Source organism: Polypterus senegalus, chromosome 4, assembly GCF_016835505.1.
Source record: "Polypterus senegalus isolate Bchr_013 chromosome 4, ASM1683550v1, whole genome shotgun sequence".
Lineage (NCBI taxonomy): Eukaryota > Metazoa > Chordata > Cladistia > Polypteriformes > Polypteridae > Polypterus > Polypterus senegalus.
Genome location: NC_053157.1, coordinates 3111916 through 3131377, shown reverse-complemented (window position 1 = coordinate 3131377; position 19462 = coordinate 3111916). Strand labels below are relative to the sequence as shown.

Here is a 19462-nt window from a genome sequence, read left to right as displayed (position 1 = left end):
TCAGCCCGGTTTCTTGACGAGAATCAACTCCATTGCTTGCCGTAAAGCCCTTACAGAGAACGCTGCTGCAGGTCAGCTCTACCATCTGTGCAGGACATTCACACCAGAAGATGCAGGACCAGAGCTCTCAGGATTATCAAAGACTCCTCTCATCCCAGCAATAGCCTGTTTCATCTGTTAAAATCAGGCAAAAGGTTTAGTAGCACTGCGGTGGGCTGGCGCCCTGCTCAGGGTTTGTTTCCTGCCTTGTGCCCTGTGTTGGCTGGGATTGGCTCCAGCAGACCCCCGTGACCCTGTAGTTAGGATATAGCGGGTTGGATCTTGGATGGATGGATGGTTTGGTAGCGTCCTGGCCAGGACAGAGAGACTCAGAAGGAGTTTCGACCCTCAAGCCACAAGACTGTTAAATCAGAACATGCCATCTCATCCATGACCCTCCACATACTTAGACTGGACTGTGGTTCTGAGGCTAGGGATCTGCACTGGCAATCGGAAGGTTGCCGGTTCGAATCCCGTAAATGCTAATAGGGACACTGCTCTGTTGGGTCCTTGAGCGAGGCCCTTAACCTGCAATTGCTGAGCGCTTTGAGTAGTGAGAAAAACGCTATATAAACGCAAAGAATTATTTTTTACTAGCCGAACCCCGTCGTAGCATACAGCGGTGTAAGAATAGGAACGGAAAACGGTGAGAAAGGAATTCAGTATAACAAAGGCTTAGGAAACCACCGTCACAGTATAACGAAAATAGCAAGGAGCGAAACCAATGCCAATGGTCGAGAGAGTACCTTCCTGTAGCAGGCTATAGAAAATATAGACATATATAGATAGACGCCGCATTCACTGTGTTGTGCAGTCGACACGATACGTCAGCGCGTCCGCCATATTGCGAGTGGTAAAAGTGCCTTTTAAACTAATACAGGTAGACGTGGAAACCAGGCTTTGTGATGAAAAAACAATAACATTTTAAACAGTATCGTTTACATACAACAGATTTTGGCGTACATATCCGTGCATAAAGCGTGCGTATCCCATGGTCTTAGAGTTGGTGGGCGGGGCTCTGTGAGTTGGTGGGCGTGGCTCTCTGTCTTGCTTGCCCTTAGTTAGGGTTGGTGGGCGTGGCTCTGTGAGTTGGCGGGCGTGGCTCTCTGTCTTGCGTAGCTCTCTGTCTTGCTTGCCCTTAGTTAGAGTTGGCGGGCGGGGCTCTGTGAGTTGGTGGGCGTGGCTCTCTGTCTTGCGTGCCCTTAGTTAGAGTTGGCGGGCGGGGCTCTGTGAGTTGGCGGGCGTGGCTCTCTGTCTTGCCCTTAGAGTTGGCGGGCGTGGCTCTGTGAGTTGGTGGGCGTGGCTCTCTGTCTTGCTTGCCCTTAGTTAGAGTTGGTGGGCGGGGCTCTGTGAGTTGGTGGGCGTGGCTCTCTGTCTTGCGTAGCTCTCTGTCTTGCTTGCCCTTAGTTAGAGTTGGTGGGCGGGGCTCTGTGAGTTGGCGGGCGTGGCTCTCTGTCTTGCCCTTAGAGTTGGCGGGCGGGGCTCTGTGAGTTGGCGGGCGTGGCTCTCTGTCTTGCGTAGCTCTCTGTCTTGCTTGCCCTTAGTTAGAGTTGGTGGGTGGGGCTCTGTGAGTTGGCGGGCGTGGCTCTCTGTCTTGCGTGCGGTGTAAAGTCAACGTGGCTCAGAGGTGCATGTGGACTTTTGCACAGACAAAAGCGACTGAGGCTGTGTTTGGTGAGTTGTTGCGTGCCTCGAGAGCGACACTGGACTCGGGAGGACGGTTACAGTTGGCGTGCGTGGCTCTGTCGTGAGTATCCGATGATGCAGTAGGAGGGTTAGAGTTGGCGGGCAGGGCTCTGTCTTGCTTGCGCTCAGTGTCTTGCGTGCCCTTAGTGAATTATATATATAGAGTTTTGAGAATTGGTCTGTCCTTTAACTATGCACCTGTCTAAGTTTTGCACAATAATCACTGCACTACTGCACCTTAACACTTAATTCTACTTTATTCACTTAATTTTACTTATTACTTATGTTCTATTATATTGTTATCTTTCACTTTAGGACTTTTTTGTTAATCTCACCGAAATTCTTCTAACTTTGCACAGTTTTTTGCTAAGCGGATCAGGATGCATTTCACTGCTTGTTGTCCTGTATAACTATGCATGTGACGAATAAAAAATCTTGGATCTTGAATCCCATTCCGGCTCTTCGGCCGTGCCAGGATCCACCTTCCATCCCAGTTCACCCACTATGGCACTTGCATGGTACACCTGTGCCTTTCTCAGCCAGCTCAGTTTTGACTCCAGTCAAGTTCTTGAAACATCTCAAAGACAATTCGAGTAAATGAGACCACCTGGAGTGACTTCTAGGTTTTGGATTTTTAAGAAATGTGCCCACTTTCAGACAACATGTCTTCGCCTTGTCATTAGGGGTCATGGAGTGGGCAGAATTTGTCCATTTCAAGTTAAAGCAACAACCCAGTAAAATGTGCAGAAAGGGACTGGGGGTCTCGAAACGTACTCAGTCTTCTGTAATTCTAAATTGGCTCCCTACTACCAGCACAGAACACTGGCCATGCCTTCAGGTGCTTTATGCTCATGATGCCTACTGCTGGTCATGTGGGCGTGGCATATGATGTCATGTGACCACAAAGTGTGATGTCATCGCCCAGCCATTTCAGAAGATTGTCGTCTGTAAACTTTCAAACAAGCAAAGGGCAGCAGACACAAAGGACCAGGCCTGGGAGTAGCACAAGGCCAATGAGGTGCTGACCCGAGCCTCACCCCCAGACGTGGCACCAACACCTGTGAGCCCCTGGTGGTCTTCTGTCACTCGGCTCACTTCACTGCTTATATTCCATGTGAGGGGCTTTGCTTTCAAACTGTGACATCGGTTTGATGCCCCCAAATCCTCTTTTTGTTTTTCTCTCACTGACTCGGTGAGCTTTGAAGATTTCACTCGGCGCGACTCGCCATCTGCTGGCACTTGTTTTTTTTTTTTTTCTTCACTCATCTTGTGTTGGTTTCTCTCACCTCTGCTGCTGACTCTCACGTCGGCTCTCCGAGCTTCAGGCTGACAGGAAACGTCTGAGGAGCCTTCTGCTCACTTTCACTTCTAGCTGGTGCCATGAAGACACAGTCTAAAAAAAACAATAAAAAAGGCTCGGTGGGCGAGCACACAGACTGCAATCTGTAAGACCACCAGTGCAAAACCCAGAATGGCCCACACAGAGAGCCTGTCCTCAGCCCCATTGAACACATGTGGGATGAACTGGAAGGGAAATTCTGGTCCAACATCAGTGCTGGACCTCCAGAAATGCTTTACAGAATGGAGGGGCACAAATTCCCACAGCAACACGTGAAGAGGGGACGCTGTTAGAGCTGTAAAGGGGGGGACCACCTCCATATTAAAGTCTATGGATTTGGATGGGTGTGGGTGTGATGGTCAGGCGTCCCGATACTTTTGTCCATCTAGTGTATCTATCTATCTATTGTATTTAGTGCTTTTCCTGTCTATCTATTTGTCTTTCTTTTCAGATATCTGTTATATAGTGCCTTTTATATCTATATCATATATCAGCTCTGTTTTCTGTTGTGCTTTCATACTTACATATATCTTACATAATACCTCTGAAATGTACACATCTGTTGTATGTAGTGCCTTTGCTTTCTATCTGTCCATCCCATCCTTCTTTTCATACTTAGCACCTTTTATATCTCTGTCTTATACTAGCTGTCCCCCGCGGCTCCGCCCACATAGTCATGAAACAGGACAAACTTCAAAAATCAATAAAAAATAAAATGTCAAAAAATGTAATTCAGGCAGGTGCACTCCAATGTCAAAAGTTGGCACTGTATCTGATTGTGTTCAGTTCTGACGGGTGAGCGTCCCCCGCGTGAGGAGAAGAGCACGTGGCCGTGATATCTCTACCAATCAGCAGCTACCCTCTAAAACACATGGAGCTCGGAAAACGTCAAATGTTACTCCTTAACAATCTCTAGACGATAATGTCTGCTGAACATCAGGTATCGCTAGCTAAGCGGAGACGAGGTGCGCTCCAACACGTGGCGACAGGAGGCTGGTGTGTGAGTTAGGAGGGCCCCGCCTGCTCCCTGCCCCTGAGGTCTCGCCTTCCCCTCCCTTCGGCCCGCTACGTGTTTCTCAGAATCGCGCAAAAAAAAACTGGTGGCGCAACCGAACTCCGGTACTTAGCATGATGAGAGAAGTCGCAAAATCAGCCGGAATGTTCAGACAAATTAATAGAATAAAAACCCGATCTAAATCCGTGAAAAGCGGACAGACAAACAGACTGACAGACAGGCGTTGAATTATTTTTATATATATATATATATACTCCCTGCGGTGGGTTTGTTTCCTGCCTTGTGCACTGTGTTGGCTGGGATTGGCTCCAGCAGACCCCCGTGACCCTAGTTAGGACCTATATAGTTAGGATATAGCGGGTTGGATAATGGATGGATGGATATTATGGGGTTCCAAACAGGCAATTACAATGATTTTCGGAATATATAAAGTCATTCCTGAATATATACAATATATACATACAGTATATTGTGAATAAAGGAAGCGGCACGGTGGCGCAGTGGTAGCGCAGCTGCCTCGCAGTTAGGAGACCTGGGTTCGCTTCCTGGGCCCTCCCTGCGTGGAGTTTGCATGTTGTCAGTGTGAAGTTTGCAGATGACACGGCGGTACTGGGCTTCATCGCGAACAACGATGAGACGGCCTTCATGGATGAAGTTGCGAACCTGACATTGTGGTGTCAGGAAAACTGCCTCCATCTCAACGTCAGCAAAACCAAGGAGCTGGTGGTGGGCTTCAGCAGGAGACAGCAGCGGGACTATCAGCCCCTCATCATTAACAGGACTCCAGTGGAAAGGGTGAACAGCTTTAAATACCTCTCTGAGGTAAAAAGGGCAAAGCAGAGACTCTACCATCTCAGACAGCTTAGGAAGTGTTGGGGTCTCTTCAGGGATTCTAAAGACTTTCTACTCTGGCACTGTGGAAAGTATCCTGACACAGAACATCACATCCTGGTTTGGAAACTGCTGTGTTCAGGACCGTAAAGCCCTACAGAGAACGTTGCTGCAGGTCAGCTCTACCATCTCTGCAGGACATTCACACCAGAAGATGCAGGACCAGAGCTCTCAGGGTTATCAAAGACTCCTCTCATCCCAGCAATAGCCTGTTTCATCTGTTAAAAATCAGGCAAAAGGTTTAGTAGCACTGCGGTGGGCTGGCGCCCTGCCCAGGGCTTGTTTCCTGCCTTGTGCCCTGTGTTGGCTGGGATTGGCTCCAGCAGTCCCCTGTGACCCTGTGTTCGGATTCAACGGGTTGGAAAATGGATGGATGGATATTGTGAATAAAGGGGCTATATAGCACCCAACCCGGCACTGAGACACATGTATAAAGACACAGACTTTATTTTTCTTCAGCTGGAGGGCACGTGAACCCCCCAGCCACAACACAGTCTCAAAAGCACTCCAAACACAAAACACAGCCCTTTCTTCTGGTACCACCACTCCTCCCTGGCAACCTCATCCTCTTCCTCCCGATTCTGGCCCTGAGTGGTGGTTGCCGGTCCTTTTTATAGCCCACCCAGAAGTGTTCCAGGTGCTTGATCACCTGTTCCTGATTGCACTTCCGAGCGGGGCTGTAGGGTTGTCCAGGCTGGCTCCTGGATCCATGCAGCACCCCCTGGCAGCCACCCCAGATCCCAATAGGGCTGTGGAGATCTCCCATAGAGCCCTTTGGGAAAGTGAGGCATCATCATCTGCCAGGGAGGCTGCCACCATCGTCCCGGGTGAGGTACTGAGGAGCCCATAGATGCTCCCCCAGAATACATGTAGAAGGGGTGTCCTGGCCAGGCATGGGATCCGTCCGCCCGTCACAATATCTATACAGTAGATAGTGCCTCTCATGCTTATATATCACATACATAATGCTTTAAAATGAATGTATGCATGTACTGTGTATAGTGCCTTTCCTGTCTATCTAGCCTTCTTTTTTTGTAGCTATGTTTTATATAGCGCCTTTCAAATCTCTTCCATCTCTTTTGTGTCTTTCTGACGTGTGTATCCATTGTAAACAATTGTAAGCATAAGCCCACCACTCCACAGCTCAGACCCCCGTGTGGTCTGTAGTGTGTCTGCTCTTAGTCGCGGGGTTCTTGACAAGACCCGACGGCGGGTGGCCGCTGACCCGTTAGGACCCACACTGTGCACACGCCTCGTTAGAAGTTCACCGCACGGTCCGTCTGTCGTCGTGGTCTGATTAGCGGCCACTGATTGACGTTTTCTTGTCTTCAGTCCAAGGCCAGGGTCTTCGTTTGTCTCCATTTCATCAGTGGTCTGTCTCCGTCTGTGTGCCTAGCACCGTGTGGCCCAGTCACTAAGGCACCAATGTGACAGGTTCAGGTCGCACCTCCCTGGCTGACCAACCCGTGCTCAGTACGTGGGTGTCATTGTGTGCCTAAGAATTATTTCTTTGAAATCACTTTTTGTTTTTTTTTTTATGTCTGGCACCGCCCGATGCACCCTGGGTAGCCACTCACCATGTGGTCCAGCCGCTGGCGCTGCCACACTTGCCCCACATGCAGAGACGCCACTGCAATGCCCCAAACTGAATCTTCATCCCATGTGTCGACATCCTGCTTCGGCCTACACGGGCCTAAAAGAGGTTCCAAACTTCAAATGTCATTGTAAATGTCACTAAAAATGACAAGAATACACAAACGTAACCCTCTAGGCATTGCACTTCACTGTTTTATTTGCTTTGTTATTATTTGTTTTAAGTTACACTTTGTTTCTGGAATTTTCTTGATGCACAGACGTGATTTCTGTCCTTTGCTTTTCGTTTGGTCACCTTGTTTAGAAGCTTGTCATTTTTTTTCAGTGTTATATTGTTTTTTCCACCGGGCAATGAGAAGTCAAGCCAAATGAACCCTTTTACTGGTGAAATTAAAAGATCGCAAAATGAAAGCATTCGAGGCAACTTTTGTCTGGCATCTTCTTCTTCGTCTTCTACATCTGAAGGAAGGGCCCAAGCTTTCATATTGCGATCTGTTCAGTTCACCAGTTAGGAGCAAAAACAGGCCACTCATTAAGACGAGGGTTAGAATGAAAACCTGCAGCCACTGCGGCCCTCCAGGACCGGAGTTGGGGACCCCGATTTAGACAAAGTCCAATACTCAAGAACCAAAAAGAGAAGCAAATCCTGAAACTCGCATGTTAATGAACTGCTGAAGGACCAACTCGCCCGTCTTCAAATGCATTGGCTGAGGTCGGTGCCTGAGGGCGGTCCTTTAGCAGTGACACCAGGCCCCGCCTCTCGGGAGGTTCTACCCACAGAATTCACGGAACGCAAGAAAACACATGAAACATGGAAAGTAAATAATAAATGAACAAAACAACGGCACAAAAGACACAAATACAACAAATACATGAAAAACAGTACAGTAATCCCTCCTCGATCACGATAGATGAAAATCCGCGAAGTAGAAACCATATGTTTGTATGGTTATTTTTATATATTTTAAGCCCTTATAAACTCTCCCACACTGTTAACATTATTAGAGCCCTGTAGACATGAAATAACACCCTTTAGTCAAAAGTTTAAACTGTGCTCCATGACAAGACAGAGATGACAGTTCTTTCTCACAATTAAAAGAATGCAAATAGATCTTCCTCTTCAAAGGAGTGCGGTCAGGAGCAGAGAATGTCAGAGAGGGTGAGAGAGAGAGAGAAAAGCAAACAATCAAAAAATCAATACGTGTGCTTTTAAGTTTGCCGCGACATTTTTTAGAGGAGCGTCCGTATCTTCTAAGCAAACAGCCCCTCTGCTCACATCTCCACCGTCAGGCGCAGAGAACGTCAGAGAGAGAGAGCGAGATTAAAGCAAACAATCAAAAAATCAATAAGTGTGCTTTTGGAAGCACCGCGATAAAGCGGCCGGCATTTCTTAGAGGTGTGTTCGTATCCACTAGGCAAACAGCTTCTGTGCAAACAGCACCTCTGCTCACTGCCCCTCCGTCAGGCGCAGAGAATGTCAGAGAGGGTGAGAGAGAGGCAGAGACAAGCAAACAATCAAGCAATCAAAAGAATAATCAAGCATATCTTATAGCATTGAGGAGTTTTAGTTAATATGTAATACATGCTCTGATTGGGTAGCTTCTAAGCTTGTATGAAATCAACAGGGCAAACAAACTGAGGAAGCGTGTACCATAAATTAAAAGACCCATTGCCCAGAAATCCGCGAACCAGCGAAAAATCCGTGATATATATTTAGATGTGCTTACATTTAAAATCCGCGATAGAGTGAAGCCGCGAAAGTCGAAGCGCGATACAGCGAGGGATTACTGCACTTCACAAAAGACAAAGAAGATACACGATAGGAAAAACAAGTTACACTCACCGGCCACTTTATTAGGTACGCCGGTTCTGCTGCTTGTTAGCACAAATATCTAATCAGCCAGCCAGTCACATGGCAGCAGCAACTCAATGCATTTTGGCCCGTAGACCGGCGGTTCTCAACCTGTGGGGCGCGGAACAAAAGTAATAAAAAAGGGGGCACGAAGATGTGAGAAAAGAAAACAAGAATCGAAAATATGAAAAATACATCTATTGAAACCAAAACAAAATCACTTAAACTACATTCTGATACTAGAAAAATAAATACAGAGCTTGATAAGGGCGGCATGGTGGCACAGTGGGTTAGGAGTTAGGAGAGCCATCTGGGTTCGCTTCCCGGGTCCTCCCTCCCTGTGTGGAGTTTGCATGTTCTCCCCGTGTCTGCGTGGGTTTCCTCCCACAGTCCAAAGACATGCAGGTTTGGTGCGTTGGTGATCCTAAATTGTCCCTGGTGTGCGGGTGTCTGGGATTTGTTCCTGCCTTGTGCCCTGTGTTGGCTGGGAATGGCTCCAGCAGACCCCCATGACCCTGTAGTTAGAATATAGCGGGTTGGATAATGGATGGATGGAGTTAGATAACTGTTGATAAAAGTTAAGTAGGTATAATGAAACTTGTAGCGGTGTATTGGAAGCAAAAAATACAGGAATATATTTTATTAGGGCTTCAAAAAAACGTTTAGGGGGTACGGTTAAAACTGTTATGAAAACTCGGGTCACCAATACTTAAATCAATCAATCAATCAACATTCATTTATATAGCACATATTCATACAAAAAAATGTAACTCAAAGTGCTTTACAAAAAGAATAGAAAAATAGAAGACACAATAAAAAATAAACATAAGTCAACATTAATTAACATAGAATAAGTAAGGTCCAATGGCTAGGGTGGACAGAAAAAACAAAAAAAAACTCCAAAGGCTGGAGAAAAAAATAAAATCTGTAGGGGTTCCAGACCAAGAGACCGCCCAGTCCCCTCTGGACAATCTTCCTAACATAAAGGTTGAGAAACGCTGCTGTAGACCTTGTCAAGATGACCTGCTGAAGTTCAAACCGAGCATCAGAAGGGGGAAGAAAGGGGACTGAAGTGACTTTGAGGGAGGCATGGATGGTGGTGTCTGAGTATTTCAGAAACTGCCGATCTACTAGGATTTTCACGCACAACCATATCTAGGGTTTGCAGAGAGTGGTCCGAAAATAGAGAAAATATCAGTTAGTGGCAGTTCAATGGTCTGAGGTCAGAGGAGATGGCCACACTGGTCTGAGCTGACAGAAAGGCAACATGAAGTCAAATAAGTACTCGTTACCACCGAGGTGTGCAGAAGAGCAGCTCTGAACACACAACACGTCAGACCTTGCAGCAGATGGTGGGCTACAGCAGCAGGAGACCCCAGTGGGTGCCACTCCTGTCAGCTAAGAACAGACAACTGAAACCACAATTCACACGGGCTCACCAAAATTAGAGAACAGAAGATTGGAAAAACGTCTCGATTTCTGCTATGATATTCAGATGGTGGGTTCAACAGCATGTAAGCAGGGGTCCATCCTGTCTTGTATCAATAGTTCAGGCTGCTGGTGGTGCAATGGTTATGCTGATATTTTCTTGGCACACTTTGGGCTCCTTAGTACCAACTGAGCGTCATTTCAATGACACAGCCTACCTGAGTATTACTGCTGACCATGTCCATCCCTTTATGACTGCAGTGTCCCCATCTTCTGATAACACACCATGTCACAAAGCTCAAATCATCTCAAACTGGTGTCTTGAACATGACGATGAGCTCACTGGACTCAAATGGCCACCACAGTCAGCAGATCTCAATCCAGTAGAAGGACCTTTGGGATGTTGTGGAACAGGAGATTCACAACATGGAAGTGCAGCTGACAAATCTGCAGCAACTGCGTGATGTTATCATGTCAAAATGGACCACAGTCTCAAAGGAATGTTTCCTTCACCTTGTTGAATCAATGCCATCAAGAATTGCGGCAGATCTGAAGGCCAAAGGCGGTCCAACCTGACACTAGCAAGGTGTACCTAATAAAGTGGCCATTGACAGACTATAACCGTGACAGTTCCAGTTTATCCTTGAGAATCTGCTCTGTCACATCAAGACGGCCCTCCAGATAAGAGGCCAAAGTACGCCTGGGGTGTCGTTATCAGTGGCCGAGTGTTTGATGGCGGTCTTATCAGGATGTTTATAGTGAGCAGCTCTGATCGGTGCCCTCTGATAAACTGACAGGCCGTCTGTCAGCAGGCTCTGTTGATCTCTGAATTTTCAGCAACCTTGAGAAGGAAGCCTGGCGGGTGCGGACAAATCAAATGCAAACCTAGCGAGACCTCCTGTGTCAGTCCAGGTGGGCAGTGAAGCAGCCGGTGGTGCTGGTGGGGTTCATGTCCACATAGACTGGCCTCTTTAAATGGAGATCAGAGACGAGCCTATCAGCTGCATCAGTGTCCGTGGCTCTGCTCCAAGACACCAAGGCCATTCCTGTTTTAATTTGTGTATGGAATGCCGGCTGTCCTTCAGAGTTAAATGAACTTTGAGTTCCAGACGGCCCCGTAAACTGGTGATGTGCTTTCTTGGTTAGGGCTGTGAGAGGCGAGACCACCAAAGTAAACTTTTTTTTTTATAAACCGTAGCAAACAAATCCCTCCGCTTGTGGTTTCACTTTGTAACTGACGAGACCTTCGGTTGACCAGTTATGGAGCCTTTAGAGATCCTCTCATAAGTGGGAAACAAGACTCTACCTTTACGGAGATTGCATTTCTTAAATACACAGGGGAAGAGATCAGACAGACCATGATAAAGAGTTGGGGTACCACCCGGTGACCCCACATAGCTGGAAAGCAGTAGTGCAAACGAACAAGCAGTAATTGCAAAATGGATGTCTTTTTGGGCAGGAGCTCCTCAGGGAACTGATGGCCAAACTTCCAGGCAAGAAGAGGCGGGTCCAGGAGGAAGTGACATCACAGATGTTACAGCTGTCAATCATCCACTCTGTAAAGGGAGGAAGAGAACAGGAGTTCCAACCCCTGGGGCGGCAGGGAATTACAGTCACCAGACGCCCTTTAGCTGCCCGCTATGTGCCCACGCGTGACAGCAGTTACCTCTTAGGTGATGGAGGAGTCTCCTTTACATGACAGATTTGTATTTCTGGAGTCTAGGGAAAAGATGAGTGCATCAGCAGGAGAGAAAACACAGTGAAAGATATCATCAATAATGGAGCTGGTGCATTTGCCAGTCCACTAGTCTAAATTAATAGTATCTCTCTATTATAAAAGACAATCTTGAGACGAGACTATTGCAGGGAGATTTTTTCAAGTCCTGCCCTCCTCTCCACCATTTCTGGTTCACCGCCCACTCCCCCGGGGTCCTCTCACCACTCACAGCTCTTATAAATTTTCACGCTTTCCTCACTTTAGGTTCCCAATACAAGAGGACTTATTATGCCCAAATCTTATTGAAGAATTTCATCCTGAAGGGTTATCAACAATAGAAATAAGTACACAGGCAATCCTAGCAGCGAGAGACGATGAAGTCAAACAAATTAACGTGAAAATTGTCGATCGATTATACTGCAAATTGGTTAAATGCGTATCAATAGACTCTGCTGAAACAGTTGGTGGTGATGGTGCAGAAGATGAAAACATCAAGTTACAATATCACGAAGAATATCTACAACCGTTAACACTGCCTCCGGTCTTCCACCGCATGAATTACTGTTGATAGAAGGATGTAATTGTGTAATTGATGTCTGAGTGATGGGCTATGCAATAGGACAGGATTAGTTGTACAGTAATCCCTCCTCGATCGCGGGGGTTGCGTTCCAGACCCCCCCGCGATAGGTGAAAATCCGCGAAGTAGAAACCATATGTTTCTATGGTTATTTTTATATATTTTAAGCCCTTATAAACTCTCCCACACTGTTTATAAATATTCCCCGCAGAGTTATACAGCATAATCCCTTTGTATTCTCTTAGATATTAGGTAAGATTCATTGAAATTATGTATATAAACACACCGTTTATATACAGTAAAACCTAAATATTATTTTAAAGATATTAAGTGTCTCCGATATCACGTTACAGCCATTACGAGGCCACCAGCAATAAATACGTACAATACAAGAAAAATAGTATACAGTAAATGTGTGTACAGTGACACTAAACGTATGTACATGCACTAAGTACTGTAAGTAGAAAATTAATTATGGTTACTCACCAACAATGACACGATGACTTGTCCGATAACAATGAGTTTAATTTTACTGCACAACAAAGGAGAGCGTTACAGCCCTTAAAGGAGCCACTTCAGGCGATTGTGTAGCACCGCCGTTGTTCTTCTTCAATCCAAATCCCTAAAGCAGATTCCATCCAGACTACTGCCTTATTACATCCACTTACAACTTGTTTTGCACCCTGGTTAAAAGGACACTGCGGCCGTAGATCTTATATTCCTTTCCTACTTTTTAAATAAAAGAATCGTAGCCTTCAACAAATCCAAAACGTTTACCTTTTCGGCAATCATTAACATCTTCCGTTTGCGCTTGGGCACGGCCCCTGAAGCAGTAGCAGATCGTTTTGGAGCCATAATGAAGGGCTTGACTATGCACAAAGATAAACACAAAAGAGCACAACTCTTTACACAGCGAAACACGTTGATGCTGAATGAGCGAGACAAGACTTCCTGGTTAACACTGCATTCAGCACGCAGGAACTTAACTGCGTGCTCTGATTGGTTAGCTTCTCGGTCATCCGCCAATAGCGTCCCTTGTATGAAATCAACTGGGCAAACCAACTGAGGAAGCATGTACTGGAAGTAAAAAGACACATTGTCCGCAGAACCCGCGAAGCAGCGAGAAATCCGCGTTATATATTTAGTTATGCTTTCATATAAAATCCGCGATAGAGCGAAAACGCGAAAGTCAAAGCGCGATATAGCGAGGGATTACTGTATTCAAAATTGGTTGAACAATTCTGACATGTAAAATTTGAACAAGCGACAAGAAAGGTAATGTAGTCCATCAGACACCAACGTAGATCTTGATATGCCATTCACATTAAAACATTTACAGTTCCCCGTTAGAATAGCTTTTACTATTACAATTAACAAATCACAGAGACAAACATTTGAAAAAGTCGGTTTATTTATTAGAGAGAAAGAAACGAAATTCACTCACGGACAGTCATACGTTGAGTTGTCACGATGAAAGTCCAAACATGGAAACAAAATTCAATGTGATAGACGAAATGCTCATTCCAAATATTGTTTGTACTGAAGTGTTACAATAAAGGTGTACGTTTAAAAAGTATTTGCATGTTAATTTCAAAGCCAAACAGAACGAAAACGTGTAATGTAACGAATACCTCGAACGCAACAGGAAATATAATTTTCTTTCAATTTATTATGTTTTACTATTTTTTACTATGGTTAATTACTCGCTGTGATATAAAATGGTTAGTCCTATTATCATACAGTATGTAACAATTCCCATAAAAATAACAATCTGTTTAAATTGTACGTCTGCAGAGTCGTGAAGTGGCTAGCGTGTAGCGCCCGCCCGGGGGTTAGCGAGCAAAGTGTGCAAGGGGGTAGAGCCCTCTAGTCTAAATAATAATTATCTATTCTTCTTCTTCTTTCGGCTGCTCCCGTTAGGGTTCGCTACAGTGGATCATCTGTTTTCATCTCTTCCTGTCCTCGTCATCTTGCTCTGTCACACTCATCACCTGCATGTCCCCTCTCACCACACCCATAAACCTTCTCTTAGTCCTTCCTCTCCTCCCCTTACCTGTCAGCTCTATCCTTAGCATCCTTCTCCCAATATACCCAGCATCTCTCCTCTGCACATGTCCACACCAACGCCATCTCGCCTCTCTGACTTTGTCACCAACCCGTCCAACCTGAGCTGACCCTCTAATGTCCTCATTTCTAATCCTGTCCATCCTCGTCACACGTGTATTTTTCATGTTTTCGATTCTTGTTTTCTTTTTTTCACATCTTCGCACCTCCCTTTTTGTTACTTCGCGCCCCCCTAGGGGGGCCCGTCCCACAGGTTGAGAACCACCGCTGTTGTCGTCCATTCTTGTGATGTGTCTGAATAGGTTAATTTTACATCCGATGATCTTTTGTTCTTTTTGGTACCCACTTATCGTCTCACAGACTCATTTGTGACCCTCTGTTGCCATCGAAGGTTCAGTGCTCTTCTGTATCAGCGCAATTCAAAAGCTAGTAGACGGCGTCCATCTTGTTGTTTGAGGGTCTCCACTGCGTAATGTAGAATGTATAGCACAAAATTGAAATGGCAGATGTTACACTTTCTGAAATATCAGAGACTAGAAGTTAAGAACCAAAAATAAAAATCAGAAATGGATTCCACATCTCACAAAAGCTATGTGTCGTGGCCACCAGGGGGCGCCCCCGAGCTCTGAACAGCAGACACAAGCCAACCAAAGACAGTTTTAATGGGCACTGATTTCTTTACCAGATTCAATCATTCCAGCCCAAGAATAACACACCATCCAGATACGTCTGATAGTTAATTCACAAGATGATTCAACTAACAGCTAACTTTCAGTGTGTTCTAAAACTGGCCTTACCGAGTTTCCTTTACATATCATGGTGTATTTGGGTTGGAAGCTCCGCCCTACTCATGAATATTAATGAGTTACCATAGCGAGGCAGAATGCTTAAATATTCAGGATTTTTTTTTTTATTGCAGATAGCTGGTGGTTGTGAAATTACATGCCAGTAAATTTGAGCATCAGTTTTACAATATGAACTGACCTTGACACCTGGGGCCTCATGCATAACACCGTGCATAGAATTCACACTAAAACATGGCGTACGGACAAAAGCAGAAATATGCATAAGCACAAAAAAATCCAGATGCATAAATCTGTGCGTACGCCAGCTTCCACGTTCTTCTGCTCCATAAATCCCAGTCAGAGTGAAAAGTAATGTATGTGCACGCGCCTGCTGTCACGCCCCAACTCCTTTCAGATTTACACCTCTTTGAATATGCGAATCAACATAAATAGCCCTTAAACTCAGCGTTCTGTGAAAAGACAATGGCAAAAGCACAGGGAAAAATAGAAGAATTGCAGTGAATACCAAGTGGAGGCAAAGAAAAACGTACTATTTGTTGGTTTAAACAGTGATATAAATAACAAAAGGAAGTTGATCGAGTGACATAGCGTGTCGGAGAAACTCGAAAGCTCAAGTTCACAAAATTGCACAGTACCCGGAATAAAAACAAAGTTGTCAGATATCAAAGTCGCCGTGAAAAGGTGAGTCGTAGCCCACCGTCTGAGTGTCATATGAAAGCTTATTAGGGTACAGAGAAAAAAAATAGACACATAGTGGGAAAAAAGCTCAAAATGTCAACTTCAATCTCGGAATTTCCACTATAATCCCGTAGTTTATTTTGTCATTAAATTAGAACATCATAAACTTCATCTTTAAATTGCTTAATTTACTAGTTTCTCAAATCCCATCGTAACTAAAGTAGCACATTAAATGCTTGTTTTATATTTGATCTTCTATGTGCTCTGTGTGTGTGAATCACTACGTGCTTCTTAAACAAGCTTTCTCTTTCTCCGACTGGACACAGAATCCATGACATTCGTGATATTACAGCTCTCTGAATAATTAAAATACTGAGATGTATACGTGATATCATTTTCATGAAGATAGGAGTTAAAGCATGTTATTAAACATGGGGACACGGTGGCGCAGTGATTGTTCATGTCTCACACAAGATGCTTGCTGCACCGTGTGTGACCTTCGATGAAATAATTTACTGCAGCAGTACTGTCTCTTTCAAACATACTCACCTCCAGTTCCTGTCCTTACTTTTCTTTCCCCAAGTAACCAATCGCCACACAATCAGCTCTGTAATAGACATTAAGCCATCTGTAAGCTTAGAACGCTGATTCTTCAAAACTTTTAAGGTGTTTAATTATTCTATCCATCTATCCTTCCAGTGTCGCAACAGCACCAGCAAGAATACAGCGCGAGGCAGGAACAAACCATGAACAGACCGCCAGCTCATCGTTATCGCTGTCCACAGTGTCCACACGTTTAATTATTAACAATATGGTTTATTTAAATGAAGTTAAAGTTTTCTCTGTATAATATAATAAACATATTTTGCTGCATTTCACCTTAAAACTAATATCGTCATCATATGTAAATACTCGCTTTATAAAGTGGCTCAGGTTGTGTGATATTATAACTGTAGTACAAGTTTACAGTGAGGTGATTGGACTTATAGGTCCTGTACTAACAATTCTACAAGGAGCACTTGATGGACTGACTGAGTGCATTTAGAGTTCTTGGGATGAAACTGTTTCTGAACCGTGAGGTCTGCACAGGAAAGGCTTTGAAACATTTGTCCTATAGGAGCAGTTCAAATAGACAGCATGGGTGAGGCAGCATGTGCATGATGCTGTATCCCGATAATTCTCTTTCAGTTAGCTGCTGAACAGCTGTGATTCACACTCAGATACAGTGATATAAATACTCCGAGTGGTGCAGTGAGAGGAATATGGAAAAAGATGATCCGATGTGGTAACCCTTAAAGGGATTGAAAGAAGGTGCATTGAGAGTAACAACGCTAAAGCAGCTATGGTATTTAGAATAGTTTGGCCATTCTGTGGACCATTATATTGTTACAGGTGTGGGGTACAGCCCGGACACAGACAGGTAGACATGTTGGTTCTCCACACACACGTTTATTTTTAACACTATTTACAGTGCACAACCCAGTGCCGCAGCACCAATCACCCCTTTCAGTCCTGACCAACACAATGCCTTTTCCGTCTTCAGACCGCCTCCACTCCTTTCCTCCGAGCTCCGTCCACTTCCACCCGACTCTCGCCATCGACTGGAGGGTGGCGGCCCCTTTTATGCACGCCTGGATGGGCTCCAGGTGCTTCCTGAGGAGCCTCCGCCGACACACCCCCGTGTGGCGGAAGCACCAGCTGTGTAGCCGGAAGTCCTCCGGGTGTTTCTGTTCCTCTTCCCCTCAGCACTTCCTGGTGTGGCGGAAGTGCTGAGGTCCAGGGCTCCCAAGGCATTGGGGTACCCCCTGGCGGTGACCACGGGCCCCTACAGGGTTGGGCCCCCAACACAACCAGGCCGTTCACCCCCTCATGGTCTGAAGGAGGCGCAAGCCCTCCTCCGGTCCTCCTGTGTGTCCCGGCTGGGTGCCACCCCCAGCCATCTTCCACACAGGTTAATTACAATCAGATGCCTTAAACTAATAAACAATATGGAGTTAATTTCAATGTATTTGATAAAGCCGTGTCAGGGATGTGGATCTAATAAAGAAAGGGAAGCCACACTGGAAGAAAAGCACTGCTTTGACGCTGGGTGCTGCCAGTTTACAAAACCGAACGGAGAACTTGCATACGCCAGGGTATGAGCTACTGTGGAAATGTGCATGGCTTTACACCAAGTTTAGGTTTTATACATCGCGATTTGAGTGTGGAAATGGGCATACGCAATATTTTTGTGCATACGCAGCATTTATACATGAGGCCCCTGGTTATTGATAAGTTACATACAAGAGAATTTTAGCATTAATTTCAAAGCACAAAACTCATTGTTTCGACTCATTCCTATAACTTATAAGTTAACAAACCCCACCCTACAAAGAACTTCAAACTGGCACCACCTCCCCCTACAAGGCATTCCAGTTGAATTAAAATCTCTCCTTTTAGCGGCAAAATCAGCAACTTTTGTTTGTTTTTTTGGCAGCTGGTGGATTGACAGACTCAGGATGTGGGAGCCCAATGCACCAAAATGGACCTTCTGGCGTGATCAGCAGCATGAAGTATCCCACCGAGTATGAGAATGACGCCCGCTGCTCCTGGGTGATCACCGTGGACGCAGATCAGGTGGGGTGAGCGTTTTATTGGGATGCACACATGGGGGCGAGCAGACAAGCGTCGCAGCCCCAGGCTCCTTTTGATTATTCGGAGGCTCTGGGTTAGGGTTATTCATATCTTTATATCCATCACACCCTCACTCACACTTCCAAAGGGACAATTTGGAATTGCTAGCCAGCATAACCAGATTGTGGAAGGAAAATCCACAGATAACCTGCTTGTATGAATTCTGGGAAAAATGAGGGCTAAAGATAGGATGGGTGATTTATGAGTTCTCTTTGTTGTAGGTGGTCCTGCTTTGGTTTGAAGACATTTCACTTGAAGACACGAGTCCATGTGCAGAAGACTCCATCACTGTCAGAGACAGCCTGGGGCTCTTAGGTAGGACCTTATGTTTTAGAGGGTCTCCTCCTTGACCCTTGGGTGGCCAACATATGACGTCTTATTTTACATCCCACCTGCTCCTCAGTCAGATTCCAATTCCATCTTGTTATGCTTCAGCCAGGGTTCCCGCTCCGGCTGGGGTTCAAATGTCTCATTTATGTTTGTTATTTATGTTAACATTGTTGATCATTTAGTTTCTTTATGTCTAAGTATATTTTACTATGTCATGCGTTTTGTGGGTGGTCCCCAGGGGTGAGACCACCTGCCCATCACCATCAAGGAACTACCCTGAGCCCTTTAAAAGCTGAGGACAAAATTCACAGTCCTTTGCAGTTCATTGAATGCAATAAGTGGTTGATGAGTTCTGCTGTGGTTTTTTTTTTAAAATAATATTCTTTTTGAATATTTTAAATTTTCTGCTATTTTAAATTTTTTTTTGTTTATTTTTGCTCTTTGATTTTCTGGATTTTTTTTTTTTTCATTTTCCTACCGGTTCATTCTGTCCTGAAGTAGAGGATCCTAGGCACGACATTGTCCACTAAAGGTAGGGAACAGACAAACCCCAGCTAGTCACAAAAAGAGCAAATGCAGAATATTTATAAATTACAAGATTTATTTTTACAAAATTGCTCTTTGGCATAAAATAAGTCCTGTGGATCACAAAGGCACAGAAGGCAATGTCTTCAAAAACGGTAGTCCCGAAAAGCAAACGCGGTAGGAAAAGAGAGAATTTAATTTGACTATCCAGGGCTGACAAAATAAATGTAGAAAAGAGAAGGGAATTTA

At 45.1% G+C, this 19462-nt stretch overlaps 1 protein-coding gene across 1 annotated transcript in view; it reads left to right on the top strand.

The window, feature by feature from the left end:
* Nucleotides 1–19462, top strand: part of zgc:154142 (uncharacterized protein LOC555481 homolog) — a 101054-nt gene that overhangs the window by 12248 nt on the left and 69344 nt on the right. The window contains exons 2-3 of the mRNA XM_039752697.1: nt 18162–18301; nt 18580–18673. Of these exons, the coding sequence (XP_039608631.1) occupies nt 18162–18301; nt 18580–18673 (234 nt within the window). The remainder of the gene's footprint in view (nt 1–18161; nt 18302–18579; nt 18674–19462) is intronic.